The sequence below is a fragment of the Rattus norvegicus genome, chromosome 17, assembly GCF_036323735.1.
Source record: "Rattus norvegicus strain BN/NHsdMcwi chromosome 17, GRCr8, whole genome shotgun sequence".
NCBI lineage: Eukaryota > Metazoa > Chordata > Mammalia > Rodentia > Muridae > Rattus > Rattus norvegicus.
In genome coordinates this window covers 14,509,857-14,533,339 of record NC_086035.1, presented here as the reverse complement: position 1 = coordinate 14,533,339, position 23,483 = coordinate 14,509,857, and the positions used below count along the sequence as shown (strand labels likewise).

Here is a 23,483-nt window from a genome sequence, read left to right as displayed (position 1 = left end):
CAACAGAGGAACCTTGAATGGTCAAGAAGCACTTAAAGAAAAGTTTATAGTGTTCTCAGCCATGGGGAAATGCAAATGAAAACAACCCTGAGATGCCATCCCCCACCCATCAGAATGGCTAAGGTGAAAGCTCAACTGACATCTCCTGCAGGGAAGGATATGGCGCAGGAGGAACACTCCTCCATGTCTGGTCGAGCGCAAACGTGTACGGCTGCTTGGAAATCAATTTGGCAGCTTCTCAGAAAACTGGGAATCGTTCTACCTTGAGACCCAGATAAAAACACTCCTGGGTTTTATACCCAAAAGATGTTTCACCATTACCACAAGGACATGCACTCTACCATGTTGACAGTAGCTTTATTTACAATAGCCAGAAACTGGAAAGAACCCAGATATCCCTCGACCAAGAATGGATACAAAAATTGTGGTTTGTTACACAACAGAGTACCATTCAGCTATTAGAAGAAGGATACTTTGCAGGCAAATGGATAGAACTAGAAAATGTCATCCTGAGTGAGGTATCCCTGACCCAAAAGGACATGCATGGTGTGTGCTCATTCATAAGTGGATACGAGCCGTAAAATACAGGAAACCCATGCTATGCTCCACAGACCCAAAGAAGCCGAACAAGATGAAAGGCCCAAGTGGGGAAGCTTGAATCTCACTTAGAAGGGAGAATAAGATAGTCATAGGAGGCAGAGAGAGGGAGGAAACTAGATGAGAAAGTGGGGGGAGGGCGGAGAGGTTCAGGATCAGGTGTGGGGAGAGACAGGAGAGGGCCAGAGGGCTGGAAGAACGAATGGAAATTGCTGGCTTGCAGGGGTTGGGTATCTGTAGGTCACGTCAGCCTGCTTCCTTATAGAACCCAGTCTGGGGATGGCATCACCCCCATTGATTGCTAATTGAGAGACTTAACGGCCTTACAGCTGGATCTCATGTAGGCATTTCTTCATCTGAGGCTCCTTCCTCTCCGATGACTCTAGCTTGTGTCAAGCTGACTCACAAAACCAGCCAGGACGTTTGTGTTGACTGGCCCTTGGACCTGTAAAGGGAGGTCATTTCTAGTTTGCAGCGTATGTGGTGAGGAAAGGGCAGCTCTGTGGGTGACGTCACACTTGCTCCATACTCTTTTACTCGACGTCACTTTTTACTGAGCATAGCAATCTATTTTGGCTGTTTTCCAGTTCTTGTTCCCACAGAAGTTTCTTGTGTATCACACAATAGTTCTACAAGCATGCATTCTAAAACAAAATCCACCGCGTATAAATAAGCCTTTTGATGTCATGATACGCAGTAAATAAAGGTGTGATTCCTGTATAAGATAAAAAGAATGGGGGGGGCACACACTAGGGATTGTGCCATGAGTTATCTGCATCCCTGTTTTGTCTATAATTTTCCTTTTGGCCTTTTCCATTTGAGGAGCGATAATGTGCCAGCACACGGGAGGATCTGACTTTATTCACTGGGGAAGCCTCTTCAGCTTTGATCCCCACACACCCATTGAACCCTCTCTCAGTGTGCCTAAGCTTCTAGATCCCTTGCTGTTTCTTGACCCTCTATTCTGCTGTATGCACTGATGCCAATCGTTATTTAATAATTGGAGCTTCTGTTTTCTTTATAACTCACAGGGCAGGCCTGTCCCATTCTCTAACTCTTGCTTCTACAAGTCTGTTCTTGTTCTTGACTGGTTGTAGCTCCACGTGTAGTTTAGGATTTTTTTCCACGTAAAAACTATAGCAATACTGTCAGTATTCTGTGTACATGGAAATAATGACTGTTCTAGAAAGTCTTTGTCTTCCTCCTGTACATTCTACTGTTCCCGTGAGCAGGACACTCCATCTTGCCTAGTGGCTGGTACAGTGACTCTCACTCACACCTGGCGTCGTTCTGCCTCTCCTTTTGGGGTGTCCAGGCACCTCGGGGACACCAGCTCAGAGAAAGCAGGGCAAAGTCTGGAACGGGTGGTGTCCCTAGACCCCAGCCCACCCCTTCCCTCGGGGGTGTCAGATGTCGCCATATGCCAGACCAAGGAGGATGGAGTGGAGTTTGGGACAGATATGGTGCGTAGGCTCCGGCCCAGCGGGGAATGCTGGGAGTGTCACACCTCTTAACGAGGACTAAAGAGGTTCTGGTGAGGCGCAGGGGTAGGGTCTGGATTCCTATGGCGTCTACAGTGTGATGTAAGTCTCTGCAGCCAAAGGGAGCCTGGCCAGGCAGATGGGGTTCATGGTCCCTGCTGAGTCTTCCCCTAAGTGTTACAACTCAGTAAAAACAACGACTCTGAGACCATTCTTGGTGAAATAACTTGTGTGTTTTATTCCATGTGGGTAGGGACTATATGAACCTTGGGAAGTGGGGATGTGATTTGGGGGTACATGCTTTTGGCTAAGGCTATGGTGCTGGTGACGCCTCTATTTGCACGGGGAAGAATTCTAGGGGCTGTGCTACATGACCACCTCGTTGAGGGTCATGGTTAAGTGTTCCAAAGCAGGCATGGGGGCATGGAGGGCCAGCTCTACTCCTGCCATCTCAACCTCAGATTCCTGGGGTTAGAGCATGCTCCACCTCAGCAGTCCATGTCCACCTGGTGGCACGGTCAATGTGCCCTACAACATGGGATGCTTTGCCAGTATTGCAGAGTTTGGCTTTAGTAATTCTAACAACTTATGTAGGTTTCTAAAATATAGTATCAAAGGGGGCAACATTTTTTCTTTTTTAGAATTTATTTTTATTATATGTGCATTGTTGTTTTGTCTGCATGTATGTCTGTGTGAGAGTGTTAGATTTCAAGGTACAGTTGTGAGCTGCCATGTGGGTGCTGGGATTTGAACCCAGGTCCTCTAGAAGAGAAGTCCGTGTTCTTAACCATTGAGCCATGTCTTAAAGAATGCAATATTTTTAGAACTTGTTTATATTTTTTAAAATCCTGTATTATCACCTCCAGATAACACTTGAACTTATATACTACTACTACTACTTCTTCCTCCTCCTTCTCTTCCTTCCCTCCTCCCTCTCCTCCCTCCTCCCCCTCTTCCTCCTCCTTCTTCCTCCTTTTTTTTTTTTTAAATAGTACCAGGACTTGAGCCCTAGGCTTCACAAGCTAGGCAAATGGTCTGCAGCACTAAATGACATTCATCTCTGGCTTCATTTTACCTCATATTTTGAAACTAAGTTGCTCAGGACGGGCTTATACTCTTTAAGTAGACTAGGCTGAACTCTCAAAGTGGCAGAGGTGATGAGCTTGTCTTGCCGGCCTGGCCCCTTGGTTCGTCTCTCACTTGGTTTGCAGAAGGAAGGCTCACATAGCTTCATGTGCTCACCTGTGGCTTCTTGCCCCATCAGCTGCTGTGCCCACTGACAGTACCGGAAGGGAGCTTCAAAACATGGAACTGGAGGACTGGGGCATGTAGCAGTTTCTTTAAGTCTCTTCTTGGGGGCCCAGAGCACCACACCCAAGATCAATCCGTTCAGCAAGATTAACTGGCTATGGCTGGTCTTGGCCCCTTGTCTCCAGTAAGACTTCCCTTACCACGCGGGTTCACAACTCCAGAGCAAGATCCCTAGAGCGGTTTGTGTTCCTGGGTAGGGGCACTAGGCCCAGCCTTGAGTCACTGTAATGTCAGAGCAGACACTTTGCCAAGGAGGGATTTAACAGGAATCATCTGCTGAGGACGCTGCTTGTGCAAGGCCCTGCAAACGGAACGTGCCCGTGAGGTCTCCAGCAGAAACCAGCTTTGCCTGGTCTGACCCTTCCCATCATCTTCAGAACATGACCGTTACCTTTCTTGCTGGGCCACAGTATTCATGTCTGCTGGTTTCTCCTCCTCGTTGTTGTCCATGGCTGTCTAGGCATGGCTCAGTCATAGAACAGCCTATGGACCTGTCTGTGTTGGAGTTAAGTTAGGATTCCCACTGACAGCTTCAGGGGAGGCAGTCTCATGATGCCATCTATGTCCTACACGCCCACGGTCATCTGTGGTACACAGACACTGTTGTTAAACTTGGCAACCGAGGAGGCAGGGTGCCAGAACAGAGCCTGGCCGTGCCCTGCTGCTACGCCGCCTGGCTCCATGTAGCTCCCCAGCCTTCTCCTTGGAAGTGAGGTGCTCTATTGACCTAGGCCGAGGTCTGTTTTGGGCTTCCGTGAGTGGCTGCCTGCTCATACTGCTCACACTTGGGAGCCTAGCAGACACCCACCAGCCCAGCCAGGGCTCCCCTGCTGACCCTGCCACTCTGCTCTGTTAGTGACCTTGAGCTTTCAAAATGACCTCACAGAATTCATCTCAGCAACAACAAAGTCCACGTACAAATGTATGTCTACAGCACAGGCAGATAAAAATATTTTAATTACATTCTTGATAACAAAAGCAGCTCTATGGCCATCTGGACGCTGCAAACAAGCAGGCCATTAATTATCACTACCATAAGCGGTCCACTCTGTGACTGGAGATGGTGCTGATTCTCCCGTGCTTCTCTGAGCAGGACAGGGAAGCCTAAGACAATAGAAACTACTTGACTGGCTCACTGTGAGAAGGCAGCGGGCACCTTGCTAGTTCTTTCCCTAGAGCCAACAACATCTTTGGTAAGGACTCTGCACACCAAGCAAGAGCATCTTCAACTGGTGGCGCCTACCCAAGCTGAACCTTGTAGCAATATGACCTCAGAATACTTGTTCCAGTGCTTCTGGCTTCCACCCCAGCAATGCTCCTGCTGTCGCTTTTCACGTGGGTGAATCCACTACGAGGAAGAAGGACATGCCAGGCATTAACCTTGGAATAAAGGCAGACGTCTACGTAAAAAAGATTTTACATGAAGACAGAGCCCAGCCTGCACCATCCCAATCCTACCTAGCCCGCTACCAAGACTGGAAAAGGTACTGCATTCTTCAGGGGGAAGGGCATGTCAGGTTCCCCCAGCAGGGCTGCCTGAATCACCATGATCCACGTGCGTCTCCACCAGGGTCTACAGTGCACCCATCCACAGTCAAAGCTTGTGTGCCCGTAAGAGCTCCCAGGACCTTTTCAAGGTCTAACCTGCATCTAGCCCCCATGTTCTCTGTGGACTATACACAAAACATCTAAATTTCTCATCTATTTCATTTGCAAAGTGTGGGTAATATCAGCATGGGCTGGTTTTGTCCAATACAGGAGACAACACACAGCACCCAGAGAGAGCTGGGAAGTCTGATCTGTGGCAGAATAAGAAATGGGTGTGCACCGTGGCTCATCTTGAGACCCAGCTAACGAGGCTGGACTTTCCCACAATTCCTTTAGAATCATTCCTTCCAGCAGATGTGATATGCACATCTGGTCTCAGCTATTGAGGAAAGTGAGGCAGAGGAATACTTTATGCTGGAAGTTTGAAACCATCCTGGGCAACGTGGCAAAACTTATTGCAAAAGAAAGAAAACCAGTGCTTTTCCAGTCTACAGATGCAGGGCTGGAGAACAGCCAGTTACCTGGCCCATCTGTGAGATCCCCCGAGCAAATGATAACAGCTCTTGAGAATGGGAGATGTGTTCTCCTTATTCCACACGTAGACACACAAGGACAGGTCCAAGGCAGCAGTGATGACACGGTCTGGATCCTTGAAAAGAAGTCCAGTGAGCTCCAGCCATGGGTTCCCAAGAGCAGCAAGCATGTCCCAGAAGGGAGTACCACACTCACCACCCACACAGACGTGATGGGCTTCTGGTGGTCCTGGAAGGCCATCAGCTGCAGGCCGTGAATGTTGAACAGCACCAGCTCTGACCCAGAGGTGAGCAGGATCACTTGGGAGCCGTGGCCCTGCATGAGGTGAGGAGTCATGGTGTCTGGCAGGGGGAAGCTGGCCAGCTGCTGTGCTTGGGAGAATAAAAGCACACAGGTTGCTTCTCTGGGATGGCCGTGTGCCTCACCCAATGATCTGGTACACTGAAAAGTGCAGGACTTTACAGTTAGAGAGCTCGGCCCCTAAAGCTCAGTCCAGGAGCAGTAAAGTGCTGGGGTGCCACCACCCACAGAGAAAGAGACCATGGGTGTGGAATTTACTCCTGAAGACAAGGACCACATGGGGACCAACATGTGCTAAGCATTCCACCACCTAGGACATGAAATCATGCAGCAAAGGCTCCAGGCCACTCTGCTCTCCTTCCCCGGAAGGGAAAAGAGACTATCCTGGAGGAACTGTGAGGAACCTCTCCTCAAGTACCAACTAAAGGCTTTGGCCAGCACAGGGACCTTACCCAGGATGCTCACTCTGTCCCTGGACTTGTTGGCCTTTAACTCGAAGGTAGTGATAACCAGATGGACGCCACTGTCATCTCTGTGTGTCACCATGAGCCTGGCCGCCTCATCTGGAGCCCAGCATGCTCTGGAGCTCAGCCTGATGGGGAGGGTAGCAGAGGCAGGAAGTCTGTCTTCTGATGGGTGTAGCAAGGGCTGAGTGTAGAACACCTGTGGAAACACCCCTGTATGGTCACAGTGTGGTGAGGGGTCTGATTGTTCCCAAAGCCCTCCAGCCCCAAGCTGACTTCACCCTCTGGCGGGACGGCCTGGACACCTGGCTGGTCACACACTGAAGCCTCTATTCTAGGCCCAACAGGGCAACCCAGGTCATTTTCCTGTCCCCCTTCTAGGCTGTGGGTTACAGCATCCTGTATCCTCTGTACCAGACTGCTATTTGCTTCTTCCCTGGCTACCACGTCTCTCTCCTGTGTTCTACCAGCTCTTCTTTCTAGGGTCTAACTTGTAAGTTAGGTTCTGGCACTCAATCAGGGTTTCGCCTCTGGCAAATGACTGGACATCTCTGTGTCTATGAACCAGGTCACGGTTAGTATACTCCTTGTGACTTGCAGGGCTTGCTCCTGACCACAGAGGATGAGGCAGAGCAGACCCGCACCCCGTGCATCATATGCTCTCTTCCCCAGCACTGCATGGGCCTCACTGTGCACTTGTCTTTGCCCTGATCTCAGCTCAGACAACATGTTAAGACCATCCCAGTCGAGATGCCCAAGCCCAGCCTATTCAAAGCTGACTTTGCCCCTCCTAACAGAGAGCTGACCCTTTTAGCTCATAGCATGGTGACAGGAAAGAGTAAGAGAATAACAGGACTGGGCTTCCTGCATGGAAGGCATCACTTGTGCCTGGTCCTGTGGTGGTCTGAGAGCCCATGTCCTGCAACCATGTTGTGCAGAAACGTTAGCCACCCCCCACTGCAGCAGGTTCACCAGGAACTGGGTTCCTGGGCACTGACCTTTGGGCCTAAGTCGGAGTCTTGTGCAGACACAAGTACCCACTGTTTGTCAGGTGAGCACATGAGGCTTACAGGGGTGTGAGGAAATGTGGCCACTCTGAAGACGACTTGCAACTGAGGTACCGTCATGGTGTAGAGGGTCCCTTCAGCACAGGCTACCTGGAAGAGAAAGAAAGTGAGGAGGAGGTGTACCACCACATCCTGACAGAGCCGAGTCCCCGCTGAAAGGTGGGCACAGCTCACAGCAATGTAAGTGTTCAGAGCCGAGCCAAGTCCCCTGCAGGAGCCTGCCATGTAAGCCAGGACAGAAGCAGCCCGCCTCTGTGTTTCCTCTGGCACTGAGGGCAATTTAAAAGGTCAAAAGAAAATGTTTACTAATTTGGGAAGGTCACCCTGAGTACAAAAGTCACTATAATTTCTGCTACACTGAGTGCTCCTGCCTAGACCCTGTATATACACTCAGGAGGGTGCCTAAATTATCATCATTAGGTCGAAAGTATGCATATTTAAAATGTTTCAGGGGCTGGGGATTTAGCTCAGTGGTAGAGCGCTTACCTAGGAAGCACAAGGCCCTGGGTTCGGTCCCCAGCTCCGAAAAAAAGAACAAAAAAAAAAAAAAAAAAGTTTCAAAAATTGAAATAACCACCCAACTCTGGAAGCCAGTTCAAAGCACATTCCCACTTTGCCTGTAGAAAAATAAACATTTTAACACTTCTGGGTAAGACTGTGTCCTGCATGTGACCTGGTGAAGGACAGAGTCGGAACAGGAACAGCCACTGTCCTCAACTCAAAGGAAGTGACAACAGCTGAGACGCGAAGAACAGTCAGGCAGGCGCCAAAATGACCAAACAGCTTTATCCACGGCTGTGTTCGTGTGTGTGTGTGTGGGCATGTGCGTATGTATGTGTGCATGTCGGGGTGAGGGTGGGGACTGAGTGTGTGTGTGTGTGTGTCAAGCCAAAACCTCTGCAGTAAGCCAGGCAGCATCTGGTGGAGGAAAACCTGTTTTACTTTCAATACAAGTACACAATCCTCAACACCCAGCCACAGGTCTGCGTGACAGCTGATTTCCCCAGGGGATAAGTTCGTGCTGGAGGGGGCTCTCATCGTGTCACTGTATGACAGAGGGCGGACTCCAGGCACTGTATATCGGGGAACCAGCTGAAAAGGGTGCTCCCCTGGGGTCCTGAGAGAGGAGAGGAAACCCAAGCCAAGGAGCCAGAATTTAATCCATTGCGACTTGGGGTGAGGACCCTTGAAGGTGGCTGTGGAGACAACGGGAAGAACAGACACTGGCAAACTGAAAAGCAGGGTGCACATGGTATAAGGTACCGGCCCCTGAAGGTCAGGAGCTCTGCCCCTCATAAAAAGCTACAAAAAGTGAAGGAGTGAAGAAACACAGTTGACAGAGGGCTCCAGCACACAGGAAAGCAAGGGTTCATGGCTACAAAAGGAAGAGAGTGCACCCTGCAGGCTCCCACCACATCAGCAGAGGCTGCGGGGAACAGTTGATGCCACCTGCTTCTGAAGGACAGACGAGCTGCCTACAAGCTGCCTTCCCCTCAGGCAAAACAGAGCCAGAAGAGCAGCGCCCGCCCGCTATGAAGAGGGAATCGGGCTCCACCCACCACAGTGGCTACCCCAAGAGACGGATAGACCCCGAGGGGCTCCAGAGAACGGGTGGGTGTGTGTGCGCATGTGCGTGTCACTCACCAGCAGGAAGGAGCCCTCTGGGTGGTCGCAGGCCTCCATTGAAGAACAGGAAGTGGGTAAGCTGAAGAAGGCCCATTCAGACCCTGTGTCTGTGTTCCACCCCCGGATCAGGCCCTGTGTATCCACAGTGACAACCAGCTGCAGCTGAGGGTAGGCCACCAAATTCACCAGAGGGGCAGGCTGCACAGGGCTCGACCACATCTCTGTGCCCTGGCAACAACAAAATTAACTATTGACATTGGGCTTGATTTATTCCATAGATAGATATGGTTTTTTATCAATCAGCATAGGTTTCCTGGGCCTACTCTACCAGGCTCCGTAGCAGACCGAGGCTGACCCACCTGTGTGGTTCTAGGCTCACCCAGAAACAAACCTATGTCACACATGACAGGGAATTGCTAGATTAGGTTAACTGACGTGAGAATTTGATGAGCTGGGGTCCTGGACTGAATGAAAAAGAGAAAAACCTAGAACTCCAGCTCTCAGGGATCTGACACCCTCATCTGACCACCATGATCTCACCGGCGCATTCACACATGAACAGCAAACCTTCAAAAAGATTAAATACTAAAAGAATCCCGTATCTGGGTGTGGATGGACGCAAACTACTCTGATGAAAACAAGCAAAATAAGGCAGGCATGGCATCACGAACTGCTATCCCAGTGACTGGGAGGAAACGCTCAAAGACTCCCATAAGCGCCAGGCCGGCCTGAGCTGCAGGGCAAAATCCAACCTGATCTCAAAAAGCCAGAAGGGCAGGAGAAGGGGCAAACTGTTAACACTGTTAATTTGAAGGACTGGAAGGAAGGGATGGAGAATATTTGTTCATCAGAATTGTCTAGTTTCTGTTTGTGCTTTTGTTGTTATTGATGGTGAAGTGACTGTCTAGGGATTCAACCCCAAACCTCACCCATGCCAGGCAAGAGCTGCCCATTCACTAATCTCCCAGCCTGCTAGGCAAGTGCTTCTGGACTTCTAGGAGACTCAAGAAAAGTTCTGCAAGGCTCTACAGTTTCTTCTGATAGCATTTCCTCAAAAGCATCCCACAGCAATGTGCCAAGAAATAATTGAAGCTAATGAACAAATGAGAGAGGGGCAGACAAAGGAGAGAAGAAAACACCAGCCCTCCAGGTACAGACGAGCGCCACTCACTAAATTCCCTCCCAGCCAGGCGGGCACTGCCTACTCTCCAGCCTGCCAGTTTGTTTTAGAACCTTTCAAGGCACAAACACAAGCCAGCTGCGGTTTGCACATCCTGGGGTGCCGACACTAGGGAAGCAAGAGAATCCCAAGTTTCAGGCCAGCCTGAGCTATACAAGACCCTACAAACCACATGGAGGAGCATGTGCTACCTGACAGAAGCCAATTTTAAAAGGTACATACTGTCCTTCTATCTGGGCTGCTGCCACAAAATGCCAAACACCCAGCAGTTTGTATAGAAATGGGGTTTCACACATTTCTGGAGCTACAAAGCCCATAATCAAGGCATAAGCAGGTTTGATTGTCTGGTAAAGGTTCTCTTTTCATGTCCTTAAATAACATATGGTGGGAAAGGAAAGGGGTGTGAACCCCTCGGTTAGAACCTTTCAGTAGAGGACCATAGATCTGTCACCTCCAGAGCTCAGGCAAAGACCCTGCCTGCTACTGCGAAGCAGGGCTCAGTGTGGCCCAGCCCAGCACCAGCTCGACATCGGACTCCTTCAGGGAGAAAGGACAGTAAGATCTGCTCACAAATAGCATTAAGGCTGGGACCAGGCCGGATGGCAGGAAGGGCTGCTGGCGTCCTGCAGGCATCCCACACTGGAGACAATGGAGAGGCAGCAATGCAGGGTCTGGGGTGACACCGCCTGCCCGCAGCCACACAGGCCACTGAGCAGTTTTGTATCTCGGTTTCAAAAAGGAGCAATGACCTGAAGTACTGCTGGGGGTCACTACTCTTCGCTTGTTTAGACATTGTCCGTGGCTCCCTTTGTGTCACAGCGGGCCTGGTAAGTAGTTTTGACAGAGATGGGCCTACGAGGGGTTAAACAGTTGGTCGAGTCGTTTCAAGAAAATGCTGCTGGCCCACTCAGCACATCACTCTTTTCTTTTGGCAACAATGGAAAGATGTCTTTTTAAATTATTTACCTAATAATTTGTGTGTGTGTGTACAGAATGAGATGCTATCTCCAAAACAAAACACAAAATACCAGGCCAGCACCAGCAGATGGCCTCAGTCTGTCTCCAGCCCGGGCAGGCTGAGACTGCACACTTTCCTTTCAACCAGGGCTGTCTCCTCCCATCTCACTAAGTTCCCATAGCTGGCTGTTTCCACGCGCACCCACGCACTTCCAGATTTCCGTGGCTGGCCGGGATGCACCCTTGCACACCACGGTCTGCTGCACTAAGAGGCTAGAGGCTGTTGTTTCGAGTGGATTCTGACCGGAGGGTTTCTGACCTAGAACAGTTTGTAAACTTAAGATGCTAGATTCTGCACCCAGCGATTGTGTTACCTGTTGGTTCTAAAGTAAGATTGTGTGGTGTTTTCCTTCATGCGACTCAACTGAGTTCCAGAGAAAGGAGCAACAGAGCTTAGTGTGCAAGGGTGCATCCCAAGCAGCCACAGGAATTTGGAGGCGCCCGTGGTGACAGCCATCGATGGGGTTCAATGAGACAGGAGGAAAGGGAAGAATGCGCTCTCTCAGCAGAGGCCGTCTGCCGGGGCAAGCTGCCGTTAGTGTGGATGCTTTTGTTTTATATTCCATCTAACACTTCAGATTTTACATCTGCACAAGTACTGACAAGGTTCAAAATTCTAGGCAAGTTGTCCAGGCTGGCATGCGCTCACGCACACACAAAGGGCTGACCAAAAGCTGTCTTCTTGCAGAACCTCCTGGTGTCAACATGAGTTCCAGCATGGAGGACCGTGACTGTGTGGTTTGCTGTGAAGTAAGGAATGGCAAAGCAGCTGTCATCCCAGGCACAGGCCACAAGAGCCCCCATCACCATCAGCAAAGTCTGGTCTCAAGAGGGAAGCCAAGCATGTGTCACACAAAATAGGTCACACTCAAGTTTCCAAAGTCCCCTGGCTGTGCTTGTTATCAGTTTGTCCTACTGGTGACAGCCGAAGGCACAGCTCAGATGTCTCATCTGCAAAATGGGACACCTGCCCTGCATTAAGAGAATCACCCCAAACGTCCCTCCCCAGGGTGCAGCTCACCTCCTGCAGATCCCAGGCACGCACCGTACAGTCTGAAGACACAGTGCAAACCACGGACCTTGCCTTTTCATCAAAGCGGTACTCGTGGGGTGAGACGTAGGCCAGCTGATCTATCGTTCCTGGAAGAGAGCACAGGCAGAGATGGATCTGACACACATGTGTTCCTCTTTTCCCATTATAGCCACTCAGCTGGTGGGTGAGCACTCCCAAGAGCAGAGCCTACCGAGGCCCGTCTTGCCGTTTTAGACAATTTAGAAATGGAGATAGCAACTTATTCTTTCCCCCTATGATATGATAGACCTGCATTCATCAACTGGCATCAGCTGGGATGCCAAGTACCCCAAGACTTGATCAGGAAGAGGGGGATCGGTGGGAGTGGACATGGCTCCTACACTCTCCAGCCCATACCTGTGTGCCCAGAAATAGCTTTGCAGATGAAGTCCTGTGGCCGCCCAGATTTCACACGGAACTCAAGCTCAGACCGGCAGAAATAGTACTGCCTCCAAGTCTGCGTGCCCAGGACCACTGGGAGGGCCTTGCAGGGGGCCCATCGCCTCAGACACAGCTGCCTGAAACACAAACGCACAAGCTTAGGCAGGACACAACAGTCAGTGATTCCGAAACCAGATCTAGCTTTGAATTCTGGCCTCGAAACCAACTGTCCCTACCTAGGCCTCAACTTCCTGCTCTGTCGAACGGGGGCAGTGCTGATGATAAGTGAATGGTGGCAGTGTGAACCATGTGTACCTTTTATATGACAGGCTGCCCCTCACGGCAGCCCTATGGAGGAGGCGCTCACCACCATCCCACTCTTGGGGACACAGACGCTAAAGGACGGATTCATGTTGCCAACTATGTCAAACTCCCCACTTGCCCTTGCTGTTCTGTTGGTCCTTCCTGAGTTTCCTTGCTGTTGCCAGGGGTCAGAGGGTCTCTTCAGATCCACCTGTTTGTCATTATGACACTTCTTTACACGCCTGACCCCAAACTCTATTCAGTGCTGGCATTCAGCTGCTTTCAATACTGTCTGCGTATGCCTCTTCCAAAACCCAGCGTTCAGCACATTACGTCTTTTAAGCCAAAGTCTGCCTCAGGAGTGCTTGCCGAGCAAGCACAGCCTTTGATCTCCAACTCTCGTAACAAAAAGAAGAAAAAGGAAGACTTAAGTGTATCTCGTGTGTACAGCATTAAGCCGGACCATTTCTCTCTGCCAGTTCTGTGGCTCCTTCCAAGGGAAAGCCCTTGGGTTGTGTAATCGTGTTTTTCATTATTTTAATGCTCTCTTGGATTAAGCCCCAATACTTCATTACTGCCATGTTTTGTGTTAAGCACGGTCTAATATACTGTTTCAATTTCTTGGTCATTTCTTTGTATTACTAGTTACTGTTCAGTGGTTGGCTTTAAGATTATAACTTGGATTTTGAAATACGAAGTTTTATTTTTTGACTAGTACACAATCAATTTTCAGTAGTAAAACTTCTGTGCATACGTGTCTGTTTCTGTCCTTCCTCCTTTAACATGTGTCATAAATCACACCGTCTTACACTGTAGACCCATTAAGGGACTTTCTATGCTGTTGTAAAGGCGTGCACTTGCCAGAGCCTGGGAGACTGAGGCAGTACAGGCGCTGAGCCTGAGCCAGCCTAGGCTGTGAGGAAAGACGGCCTGTGTAAGAGTCGGAGTGTGGTGTGTTGGTTTAGACCCCAGCTGGAAAAGAGAAGAGCAGGAGATGGGGTGGGTCACAGTGCTTTGCTTTCGTACCACAGTCGACAACGTTACAAAAGGCACTCACACCACCTCCACACCGTGTTTCTACATAGTTCCTTTTGCCTTTACTGCTGGTATGTGTTTATGTGGACTAAAGCTCCTGTCTGGAGTTGGAGAGGAGTAGCTAATGGTGCTGTGAGAGCTGAGTGCAAGAACAGTGGAGGTCTGGCTGGGGAGGAGAGCAGCTTTCAGAACTGGAGCTAAAACAGAATACTCTGCTGCTACCCGTCATGGGTCAGTTCAGAAAGCGGAGAATGTGGTCAGATGGGAAAGAGCCTGTTCACAGTTCCACAGTTTGAACACCACCAGTACAAACTGACCTTTATCCTAACTTACACATCCATTGTATTGGCTGATTTTGTGGGCTAACTTGACACAAGCTAGAGTCATCACAGAGAAAGAGCCTCTCTTGAGGAAATGCTTCCATGAGATCCAGCTGTAAGGCATTTTCTCAATTAGTGATCAATAAGAAAGGGCCAGGCCCATGGTGGGTGGTGCCATCCCTAGGACGGTGGTCATGGGTTCTATAAGAAGGCCAAGGGGTTGGGGATTTAGCTCCGTGGTAGAGCGCTTGCCTAGCAAGCACAAGGCCCTGGTTTCGGTCCCCAGCTCCGAAAAAAAGAAAAGAAGAAAAAAAAAAAAAAGAAGGCCAAGCAAGCCATGGGGAGCAAACCAATAGGTAGTACTCCCTATGGCCTCTGCATCAGCTCCTACCTCCAGGATTCTGCCCTGCTTGAGTTCCTGTCCTGTTTTCCTCCAGTGATGCACAGTGATGTGGAAGTGTAAGCCAAATAAACCCCGCCCTCCACAAGTTGCCTTCTGGTCGTCACAGCAACAGAAACCCCCACGGTCAGCCTCAGTATGTAAGCTCTCTGCGTGTATGGCACGAGGCCTCCACTGCTCACACGTCCGGGCAAATGTGGTCTTGGACTCTCTGGTCTATAGGAATAAAGCATGTGGACCAGCCCCAGACAAAAAGAGCTGCTGAGTGATTTTGTTGGGCCTGCATGGGATTGACAGCTGTCAACATCAAAGAATCATGATGCTACATCAAAAAGAAGAACAAGAGAAAAATGAACTTGTGAGCATCGAGATGTTGTAAGGAAGTTAGGCGATGAAAACGGAATCCTCTGTTACCTTCTCAAGAACATTTCACTCAGGGAGAGCTCTGCCCTGGCTTATGTGTGCCCTCCACGGGCTATAGCGGCAGCTGCACTGCCACTTCATCCATGCAGATGATTTTGTTGAGCCGCACACAAGGCAAGACCTGCCTTTACCTAAATTACCTACAGTTCCCTAAGAATGGATTTCAATGAAAGTCTGCTTTGAACCTGAGATTGTTTTTGTAATCAATATTAGTTATAAAAGCTGATGATCGGCACCCCAGGGCTGACCCTGTGCCACAGCTCTCCACACCCAAATCCCACCTGGAGAGAGCTGGTCTCCCAGGGCTGCTGACACACATAAGATCACAGCTGAGACCACCACTACTGCTCCAAAACCTGGCCCAAGTGGGGACACAATTGGACCCCATGGGACACAGGAACCACGGACCAGCCTGAGACAGGAATTCAAAGTCCATACCTAAACACAGTAAAAGCCAATATACAGCAAGCCAATAGCCAACTTCAAACTAAATGGAGAGAAACTTGAAGCAATCCCACTAAAATCAGGGACAAGAAAAGGCTGCCCACTCTCCCCCTATCTATTCAATATAGTACTCGAAGTCCTACCAGAGTAACGAAAGGAGATCAAAGGGAGACAAATTAGAACGGAGGAAGTAAAGATATCACTATTTGCAGATGATATGATAGCATACATAAGTGACCTAAAAAATCCACAAGAGAACTCCTAAACCTGGTAAACATCAGCAAAGTGACTGGATATAAAATTAACTCAAAAAATCAGTAGCCTACTCAAAGGATAAACAGGCTGAGAAAGAAATTAGGGAAACGACACTTCACAATAGTCACAAATAATATAAAAATATCCTGGTATGACTCTAACCAAGCAAGTGAAAGATCTGTACGACAAGAACCTAAAGTCTCAAAGAAAGAAATTGAGGAAGATCTCAGAAGATGGAAAGATCTCCCATGCTCATGGATTGGCAGAATTAATATAGTAAAATTGGCCATCTTATCAAAAGCAATCTACAGATTCAGTGCAATCCCCATCAAAATTCCAACTCAATTCTTAATAGAGTTAGAACAATTTGCAAATTAATTTGGAATAACAAAAAACCTCAACAATAAAAGAATTCATGGGAAAATCACCATCCTTGACCTCAAGCTATACTACAGAGCAATAGTGATAAAAACCGCATGGTATTAGTACAGAGACAGGCAGGTAGATCAATGGAATAGAATTGAAGACCCAGAAATGAACACACACACCTTTGGTCACTTAATCTTTGACAAAGGAGCCAAAATTATTCAGTGGAAAAAAGACAGCATTTTCAACAAATGGTGCTGGTTCAACCTGCAGTTGGCATGTAGAAGAATGTAAATTGACCTATTTTTATCTCCTTGTCCAAAGCTCAAGTCCAAGTGGATCAATGACCTCCACATTATAAAACAAGATATGATGAATCTAATAGAAGAGAAAGTGGGAAAGAACTTTGAACACATTGGCACAGGGGAAATTTTTCTGAACAGAATGCAATGGCTTATGCTCTAAGATCAAGAATCGAGAAATGGGACCTCATAACATTGAGAAGCATTTGTAAGGCAAAGGGCACTGTCATAAGGACAAAACTACAACCAACAGATTGGGAAAAGATCTTTACCAATCCTACATCCAATATATACAAAAAACAAGTTATCCTCCAGAGAACCAAATAACCTTATTAAAAAATGGGCTACAGAGCTAAACAGAATTCTCAACTGAGGGATACTGAATGGCTGAGAAGCACCTAAAGAAATGTTCAACATCCTTAGTCATCAGGGAAATGCAAATCAAAACAACCCTAAGATTCCACCTCGCACCAGTCAAAATGGCTAAGATCAAAAACTTAGGTGTCAACAGATGCTGGCAAGGATGTAGGAACACTCCTCCATTGTTGGTGGGATTGCAAGCTGGTACAGCCACTCTGGAAATCAGTCTGGCGGTTCCTCAGAAAATTAGACATAGCACACTACCTGAGGGCCCAGCTATACCACTCCTGGGCATACATCCAAAGATGCTCCAACATATAACAAGGACACGTGCTCCACTATGTTCATAGCAGCCTTATTTATAATAGCCAGAAGTTGGAAACAAACCAGATGTCCCTTAACAGAGGAATGGATACAGAAAATGTGGTATATCTACACAATGGAATCTACTACTCAGCTGTTTTTAAAAAATGACTTCATGAAATCCGCAGGCAAACAGACGGAACTTGAAAATATCCTGAGTCAGGTAACCCAGTGACACACATACACATACACATACACACACATACACACACACACACACACACACACACACACACACACAAAACCCACACATGGTGTACTCACTGATAAGTGGATATTAGCCAAAAAGAAGCTCAGAATACCCATGATACAACTCACAGACCATATGAAACCCAAGAAGAAAGATCACACCAAAGTGGATGCTTCTGTCATGCTCAGAAGGGGGAGGAAAATAATCTTGAAGTCGAGGGAGGGAGGGGTCTTGGAGGGGGAGAGAGAAGGATGGAAAACGGGGCTGGTTCAAATAAGAAAGGGGGTGGGGGAGAAGTACAGAGAGTAAGGAATTTGAAAGGAGGAGATTAGCAAGAAGGGAGGGGCAACTGGGGGCCAACCACTAGAAAGTCCCAGATGCCAGGGACCCAAGAGTTCCCAGGATCCAACAGGGAGGACATTAGTCAAAATACCCAACAAAAGGGAGATAGAACCTAGAGAGACCACATCTAGTGGACAGGCATGGTCCCAGGTCGAGGGATGGCCACCCATCACCTCAAAAATACTAATCCAGAATTTCTCCTGTCAAAACGAAATGCAGGGCTGGAGAGGTGGCTCAGTGGTTTAGAGCACTGACTGTTCTCCCAGAGGCCCAGAGTTCAATTCCCAGCAACCACATGGTGACTCACAACCATCTGTAATGGGATCTGATGCCCTCTTCTGATGTGTCTGAAGACAGTGATGGTGTATTAAATAAATTATTTTAAAAAAAACTGAAATGCAGGGACAAAGAGTAGAGCAGAGACTGAAGGAAAGGCCATCCAGCCACTGCCCGACCTGGGCATCCATCCCATCTGCTGACACCAAACCCAGACACCATTGCTGATGCCAAGAAGTGCTTGCTGACAGGATTCTGGTATAGCTGGCCCCTGAGAGGCTCTGCCAGAGCCTGACCAATACAGATGAGGATGCTCACATCCAAACATCAGTCTGAGCATGGGGACCCTGATGGAGAAGTTAGGGCAAGGACTGAAGAGCTGAAGGGGTTGTAACACCATAGGAAGAACAACAATATCAACCAACCAGACCTCCCCCCAGAGCTCCCAGGGACTAAACCACCAACCAAAGAGTACACATGTGGGAACCTAAGGTTCCAGCTAGATATGTAGCAGAGGATGGCCTTATCGGGCATCACTGGGAGGAGAGGCCCTTGGTCCTATGGAGGCTCAGTGACCTAGGGTAGGGGAATGCCATGGTTCTGAGCAGGAGCGGGTGGGAGGGTAGGACAGCACCCTCATAAGTGGCAGGGGAGAGGGGGAAAGAGATAGAGGGCTGGTGGATAGGATACTGGAGAAGGGGATAACATCTGAAATTTTAATAAACAAAATAACCAATTAAAAAAAATAAAAGCTAATGAAACCCCACAGGACCTAAGATGCTGAAAATTGAGTAAGCTAAGATAGCCCTGAAATAACGGAGAATTCTGGGGTGTCATAGTTACCCCCAAATAAAAGCAAAGACCCCCCCTCCAGCTTTTGAAGCAACTTCATGTTTGAACAGTTGTTTCCCATTAAGCGTGACTAAAATACAACTCCCACCTGACCCTCAAGGCTGCCTGTCCTACGTTTAGCCTGAGAGGACTCAGCTGCTGCCCATCCTCCAGCTGCTGGTAGTTTTATCTTGGTATAAGACACTTGAAAGCCACTTCTGGTGAACGAGCCCCTCTCCTTTGCAGGATACCCTTGGCTCCTCTTCACTCACCTCCACAGTTCATTGGTCATTGAAACCTCATTCCAGACCTAGAATAAGGAGTGGGAAAGACAGATCTGGTCAGTCAATGACCATTTAGCACCATGGCCTACCAAATCCCATGGAGGGGAACAAAGAACAAAACCAGCCCTGCATTCAACACAGCTCAACCCGGGGCATTCCAAACCATAGAACCACTAAATGGGCCAGTCACAAAAACAGACAGTGCCTAGCATAACTGTCATCAGCGAGGCTTCATCCAGCAACTGGTGGGAGAAGATGCAGAGACACACAGCCAAACATTAGGCAGAGCTTGGAGAACCCTTCAGAAGAGGAGGAAGGATTGGACGAACCAGAAGAGTCAAGGGCACCACAAGAACATGGCCAACAGAGTCAACTAAGCCAGGGTCATAGGGGCTCACAGATGGACCGACAACCAGGGAGCCTATAGGCGTCTGACCTGGGTCCTCCACATATGTTATGATTGTGTAGCTTGGTGTTCCTGTGGGACTTCTAACAGTGGGAACAGATGACCTTTTGGCTGCTTTTGGGATCCATGTCCTCCTACCGGGTCTCCTTGCCCAGCTTGGTCTTACTGTTACTTGTTAGGCCAAGTTGGTATCCCTGGGAGGCCTGCTCTTTTCTCAATGGAAACTGAGGAGGAATGGACATTGGGGGAAAAGGAGGTGGGCGAGGGACTGGAGAAGAGGAAGGAGAAACTGCAGTCGGAATGTAATATAGGAGAGAATAATAAATAAAAGGCAAACAGCCACCACCAAGTGATGAAAGGGAGGTTCAGTGGGGTTGATGGGTCGGGGCCCAGGAGCTCAGAGACACAAGGGCTGGATAGCTGGTCTAAAGAGATGTAGGGAAACACGCCAGATATGCAAACAACTCATAAATATGAAAAGGATGGTTGTGTAATTTGCCTCAGAGCACGAGGTTCTGGTTGGAAAAGAAACAGAAAAAGGACCCTACTGCTCCCAAGCTTCCAAGTAAAAATGCCAGTAAGCTACTCAAGCATTTGGAACAGCATCAGAGGTAGAAATCATTTACCTGTTCACTAAGTTAAGCTCACCAGGCGAGAATACGACCACCACCACCACCACCAATTTTTGAGCCAAATTTGAAGCAAGCTTTATTAACTACTGACCAAGACATGCATATTGGCCAGGATGATGGACCCTGGACAGGTCCATACCTGGTATTTCCAAAGTATGTCACTGGATTACATTAGATGGGGGCTTATGTAGGCAAAACCCATGAGGCTGCATACTTGCCACCTCTGTCCACTCAGGGCAAGTACGTCCCTGACTTACTTCTCGCCTATGTACTTCCCACCTATGTGTGATGAAGCGCATCCTGTGTAGTTGAGGTAACCAATCTTGTTTACAGAAATGAAAACTCGTGGCTTGTTATCTTACACGAACAACAGCCCCCGGCATTCCAGAAAATTTTCTGTTCTTGTACAGGTGGGGCTTGCAAGAGAGAGGCAACTTTTGCTCTACAGATCTCCTACCCACAGTAATTTAAACTTAAAATATAACTTTAGCCATCTCCATCCATCAACCAAGATGTTAACTAGTCGCTGTAGGCAGACCATTCAATCACGACCTCCATTTTCTCTCCAGGGTCTGTCAGGGACAAGGTGTAAAATGACCAACTGTTAGAATGTGGGGTGAGTTCTCCAATTCACAAAGTTTTGACAACTGATGCAAAGGAAAAAGATGCAGGCCCCAAGAAGTATTACCATGTAGCAGAAAGAAGAAATAGCTAGAGATACTGGTCAAACTACTGCAGCATTAAAAACCCACAAGGGCAGACAGGAAGGTCCCTCACCTGGTAAGAAAACATGGCTCGCTCAAGATCCTAGGCACTTCCCCCAGAACGACAAAAAAAAAGCACAGAACTAGATGATGCCTTATCTACATACACATCCTTAGTCTAGAACCTTCCAGCTTCACTGCCAGATGTCAACTCTGGGTCCTCTGATGAAGTCTGAAGTGAAAAGACTGAGCTAGCCAGAGTCAGGCTGTCTCTATGACAGGCCAAAGTTTCTGTTTCCCAGAAATGAGAACCGGGATCCAGGAACTTCCAGTCAGCCAACCACAGCAGTGGACAGCCAATCTGAGGACACCTCGCCTTCTGGCCTGAAGTAAGGATAGGTAGCTAGAATGAGTAAGCAACCGGCTGGGACGTCTCCTGAGCCTAAGGAATTGTACAATCAGTCAGGCCCGGAGAGATAGAGATAAAGGCGCACACCCCTTCCTGGAATTCCCCGGACAACAAAAGCTGAGCTTGGAGTCCACCAGGGGTCTCCATTTCCCAGTGGGGAGAGCCCAACTCGCCGGAAACTCAGCTCAGTAAACGCTCTTTGCTTTTGCGAACTATCTGAGTTTGGGGTACCATTCTTTGGTGATCCTAACAGAAGAGCTAGTGGCATGCTTGTCATTTGATGGTTTTGGCAAAGTTGACAAGATTGGAATGAATAGTATTGGTCTCTTTCTGTGAGTAAAAGCTTTAAAACCGAACAGGTCTGAAACTGCAAATTAAGTGTTCTGTTCAAGCAACGTTGCGTCTAACCTTTTGAACATTTAATGAAGACACACTACAATGCACCGGGTACTTGGGATAGACATTAAAGAGGGAGAGTTTTTAGCATTTTTTTTTTCGGTCACAGTTCAGTAATGAATCTGGCAAGGAAAAATAAGTACCTTACACTAACAGTGATTAGTCGCCCTTGCAGTCAGTCCTTCAGGGGAAGCCCACTGCAGGGGTTTAGAGAGTGCTAGGGGCAGATGACCACCAAGACAGGGGCGTGGTCAACAAAGTGGACTGGAAGGGTAGGGCGGGGCCACCCGGAGCCATCCGAGGCCACCCGCCAAGCCAATTCCTGGAGGAGAAGCCCTTCGACCCCGGGCCGGCGGTAGGCGCCGGTGGGGCGACCCCGCCCGGGACCTCACCTTGTTCACCTGCGCAGCGCGCAGCAGGTCGCGGGCCTCCAGGAAGGAGAAGACGTGCTGCAGTTCGTGCGGGCCAAGCTGCAGCGCCATCCTGCTTGCCACGCCCCAGCCCTGCGGGCGTCCGCTTCCTCCACCGTTAGAGAAGCCCGCCCACATGCGGAATTAGTACTGGTTACTTCCGCTCCTGAGCTCTCCTCCCCAGCTGCTGACCCTTAACTCCATCCTGCTCTGGCCTAGCGAACACTGAAGTTAGAATAGCCTGATCTTGACCTTGTTTTTCTCTCTGCCTCTCCTCTTACAACCAGTCTTTGTCCCTCACCGGTTCTGGCTTCAGCCTCCTCCCTGCTTATGATTCTGCATTGTTTTTATATGCATTCGGTGTTGTCCAGAAATGGGCTGCGCCGTAGGACAAAGCGTAGGAAGCATGAATCTTCTATTGTGATCAGTTGCTTCCTCTAATACTGCAATTTACAGCTTCTGTTAACACCACGCACAAATAAGTTTAACCTTAGAAAAGAGAAAGTTTTGAGTACTGTGTGTCCGTAATGAACGCTTCTGTACTCCTATAGGGATCAGGGCAGCTACAAGCCCACACTGCCCATCCTTGGCCATAGACCATCATTACTGCCACTGGTGGGCAGGTGAAGACATTTTCCCCAGTCAGAGCCACACCTTCCCTAAGCAAGGTGAGGCCTGTGTGGTTCTGAAATGATTAAGGGAGCATCATCTTGTTTCGACTCTCATTTCCTGTCTGCTCAGATAGCTCGGTCTGCAGTGGCCACACATTTGACATTTCCGTGGCTTTGACCATGGGCCAGATATATTAACCAAAAATAAACTACAATACATTTTAAAGGCACAAGCAAAAAAAAAAATGACACACTATGTCTGAAATAATCAGTATGCTTTGCCAGTGACGGACGTGTGGAGGTTCCTTGACCCTCGTTTGACTTTGATGTCAATTATGGTCTTTGTGAGTTTTGCCTTTAAAAAGTCTGCACCCCTGAGCTTGGACGCCAAGAGACCCTTCAGAGACATAAGCCTGTTCTTGGTCTGGCCATCAATAAAAAGGCCTTAAAACCTTTAACTGGCTTCATCACCATGGTTGCCAATAACTGTGTCATGTGGGTCATTTCAGTGCACTACGGTCAAGATGCTTGAACATGGAAAGATCTCCCAACCCTCCAGGGACAGAAACGATTGCTTTGTGCATAGCATAAGGTGACCTAAGGCAAGAGGGGTGACCAAGAAGAGTGTGGAGCAGAGAGCTAAGCTGACGGTTGCCCTAGACCAGGCACCTGGTCATCTTCCCAACACACGCCACTCCCCCTTTCACTGAGGAGCACCTAAAACTGGGATGACAGACATGACCTCCTCTCCCACCCCTGCACATGGGCCAGCCGTGGAGGGATCTAGTACCTCCAGATGTGTACACACGAATCCCTGTGCACTGCAGCACCAGTGAGGCCTAC

General features: G+C 48.7%; 1 protein-coding gene and 1 long non-coding RNA gene across 12 annotated transcripts in view; one reads left to right on the top strand and one right to left on the bottom strand.

The window, feature by feature from the left end:
* The window catches only part of LOC689316 (hypothetical protein), a 63,942-nt gene that overhangs the window by 39,515 nt on the left and 944 nt on the right, over window positions 1-23,483 (top strand). The window contains exon 3 of one of the 2 annotated variants that reach the window (NR_144438.1): window positions 11,814-13,634. The exons of the other annotated variant lie outside the window; for it this stretch is intronic. This is a non-coding gene — a long non-coding RNA (hypothetical protein LOC689316). Of the gene's footprint in view, window positions 1-11,813; window positions 13,635-23,483 lie in introns of those variants that run through there. 2 annotated transcript variants of the gene reach the window in all.
* Fbxw17 (F-box and WD-40 domain protein 17) lies at window positions 4,319-22,167 on the bottom strand. Of its 10 annotated transcripts, none has more exons than XM_039095860.2 (10): window positions 20,888-21,022; window positions 19,061-19,098; window positions 12,555-12,715; window positions 12,147-12,265; window positions 8,947-9,156; window positions 7,234-7,392; window positions 6,224-6,434; window positions 5,667-5,842; window positions 5,459-5,586; window positions 4,319-4,737 (listed from the first exon to the last, which is right to left on the bottom strand). In XM_039095860.2, the coding sequence occupies exons 1-10, from the start codon at window positions 20,900-20,902 to the stop codon at window positions 4,629-4,631; spliced, it is 1,326 nt and encodes a 441-aa protein (XP_038951788.1). In that variant the 5' UTR covers window positions 20,903-21,022; the 3' UTR covers window positions 4,319-4,628. The 10 variants fall into 10 exon arrangements, with proteins under 10 accessions (XP_038951788.1, XP_008769763.3, XP_063132633.1 ...); NM_001082409.1 differs by lacking the exon at window positions 20,888-21,022 and adding an exon at window positions 22,012-22,122 and having other exon boundaries at window positions 4,328-4,737; XM_008771541.4 differs by lacking the exon at window positions 20,888-21,022 and adding an exon at window positions 22,012-22,167 and having other exon boundaries at window positions 5,459-5,786.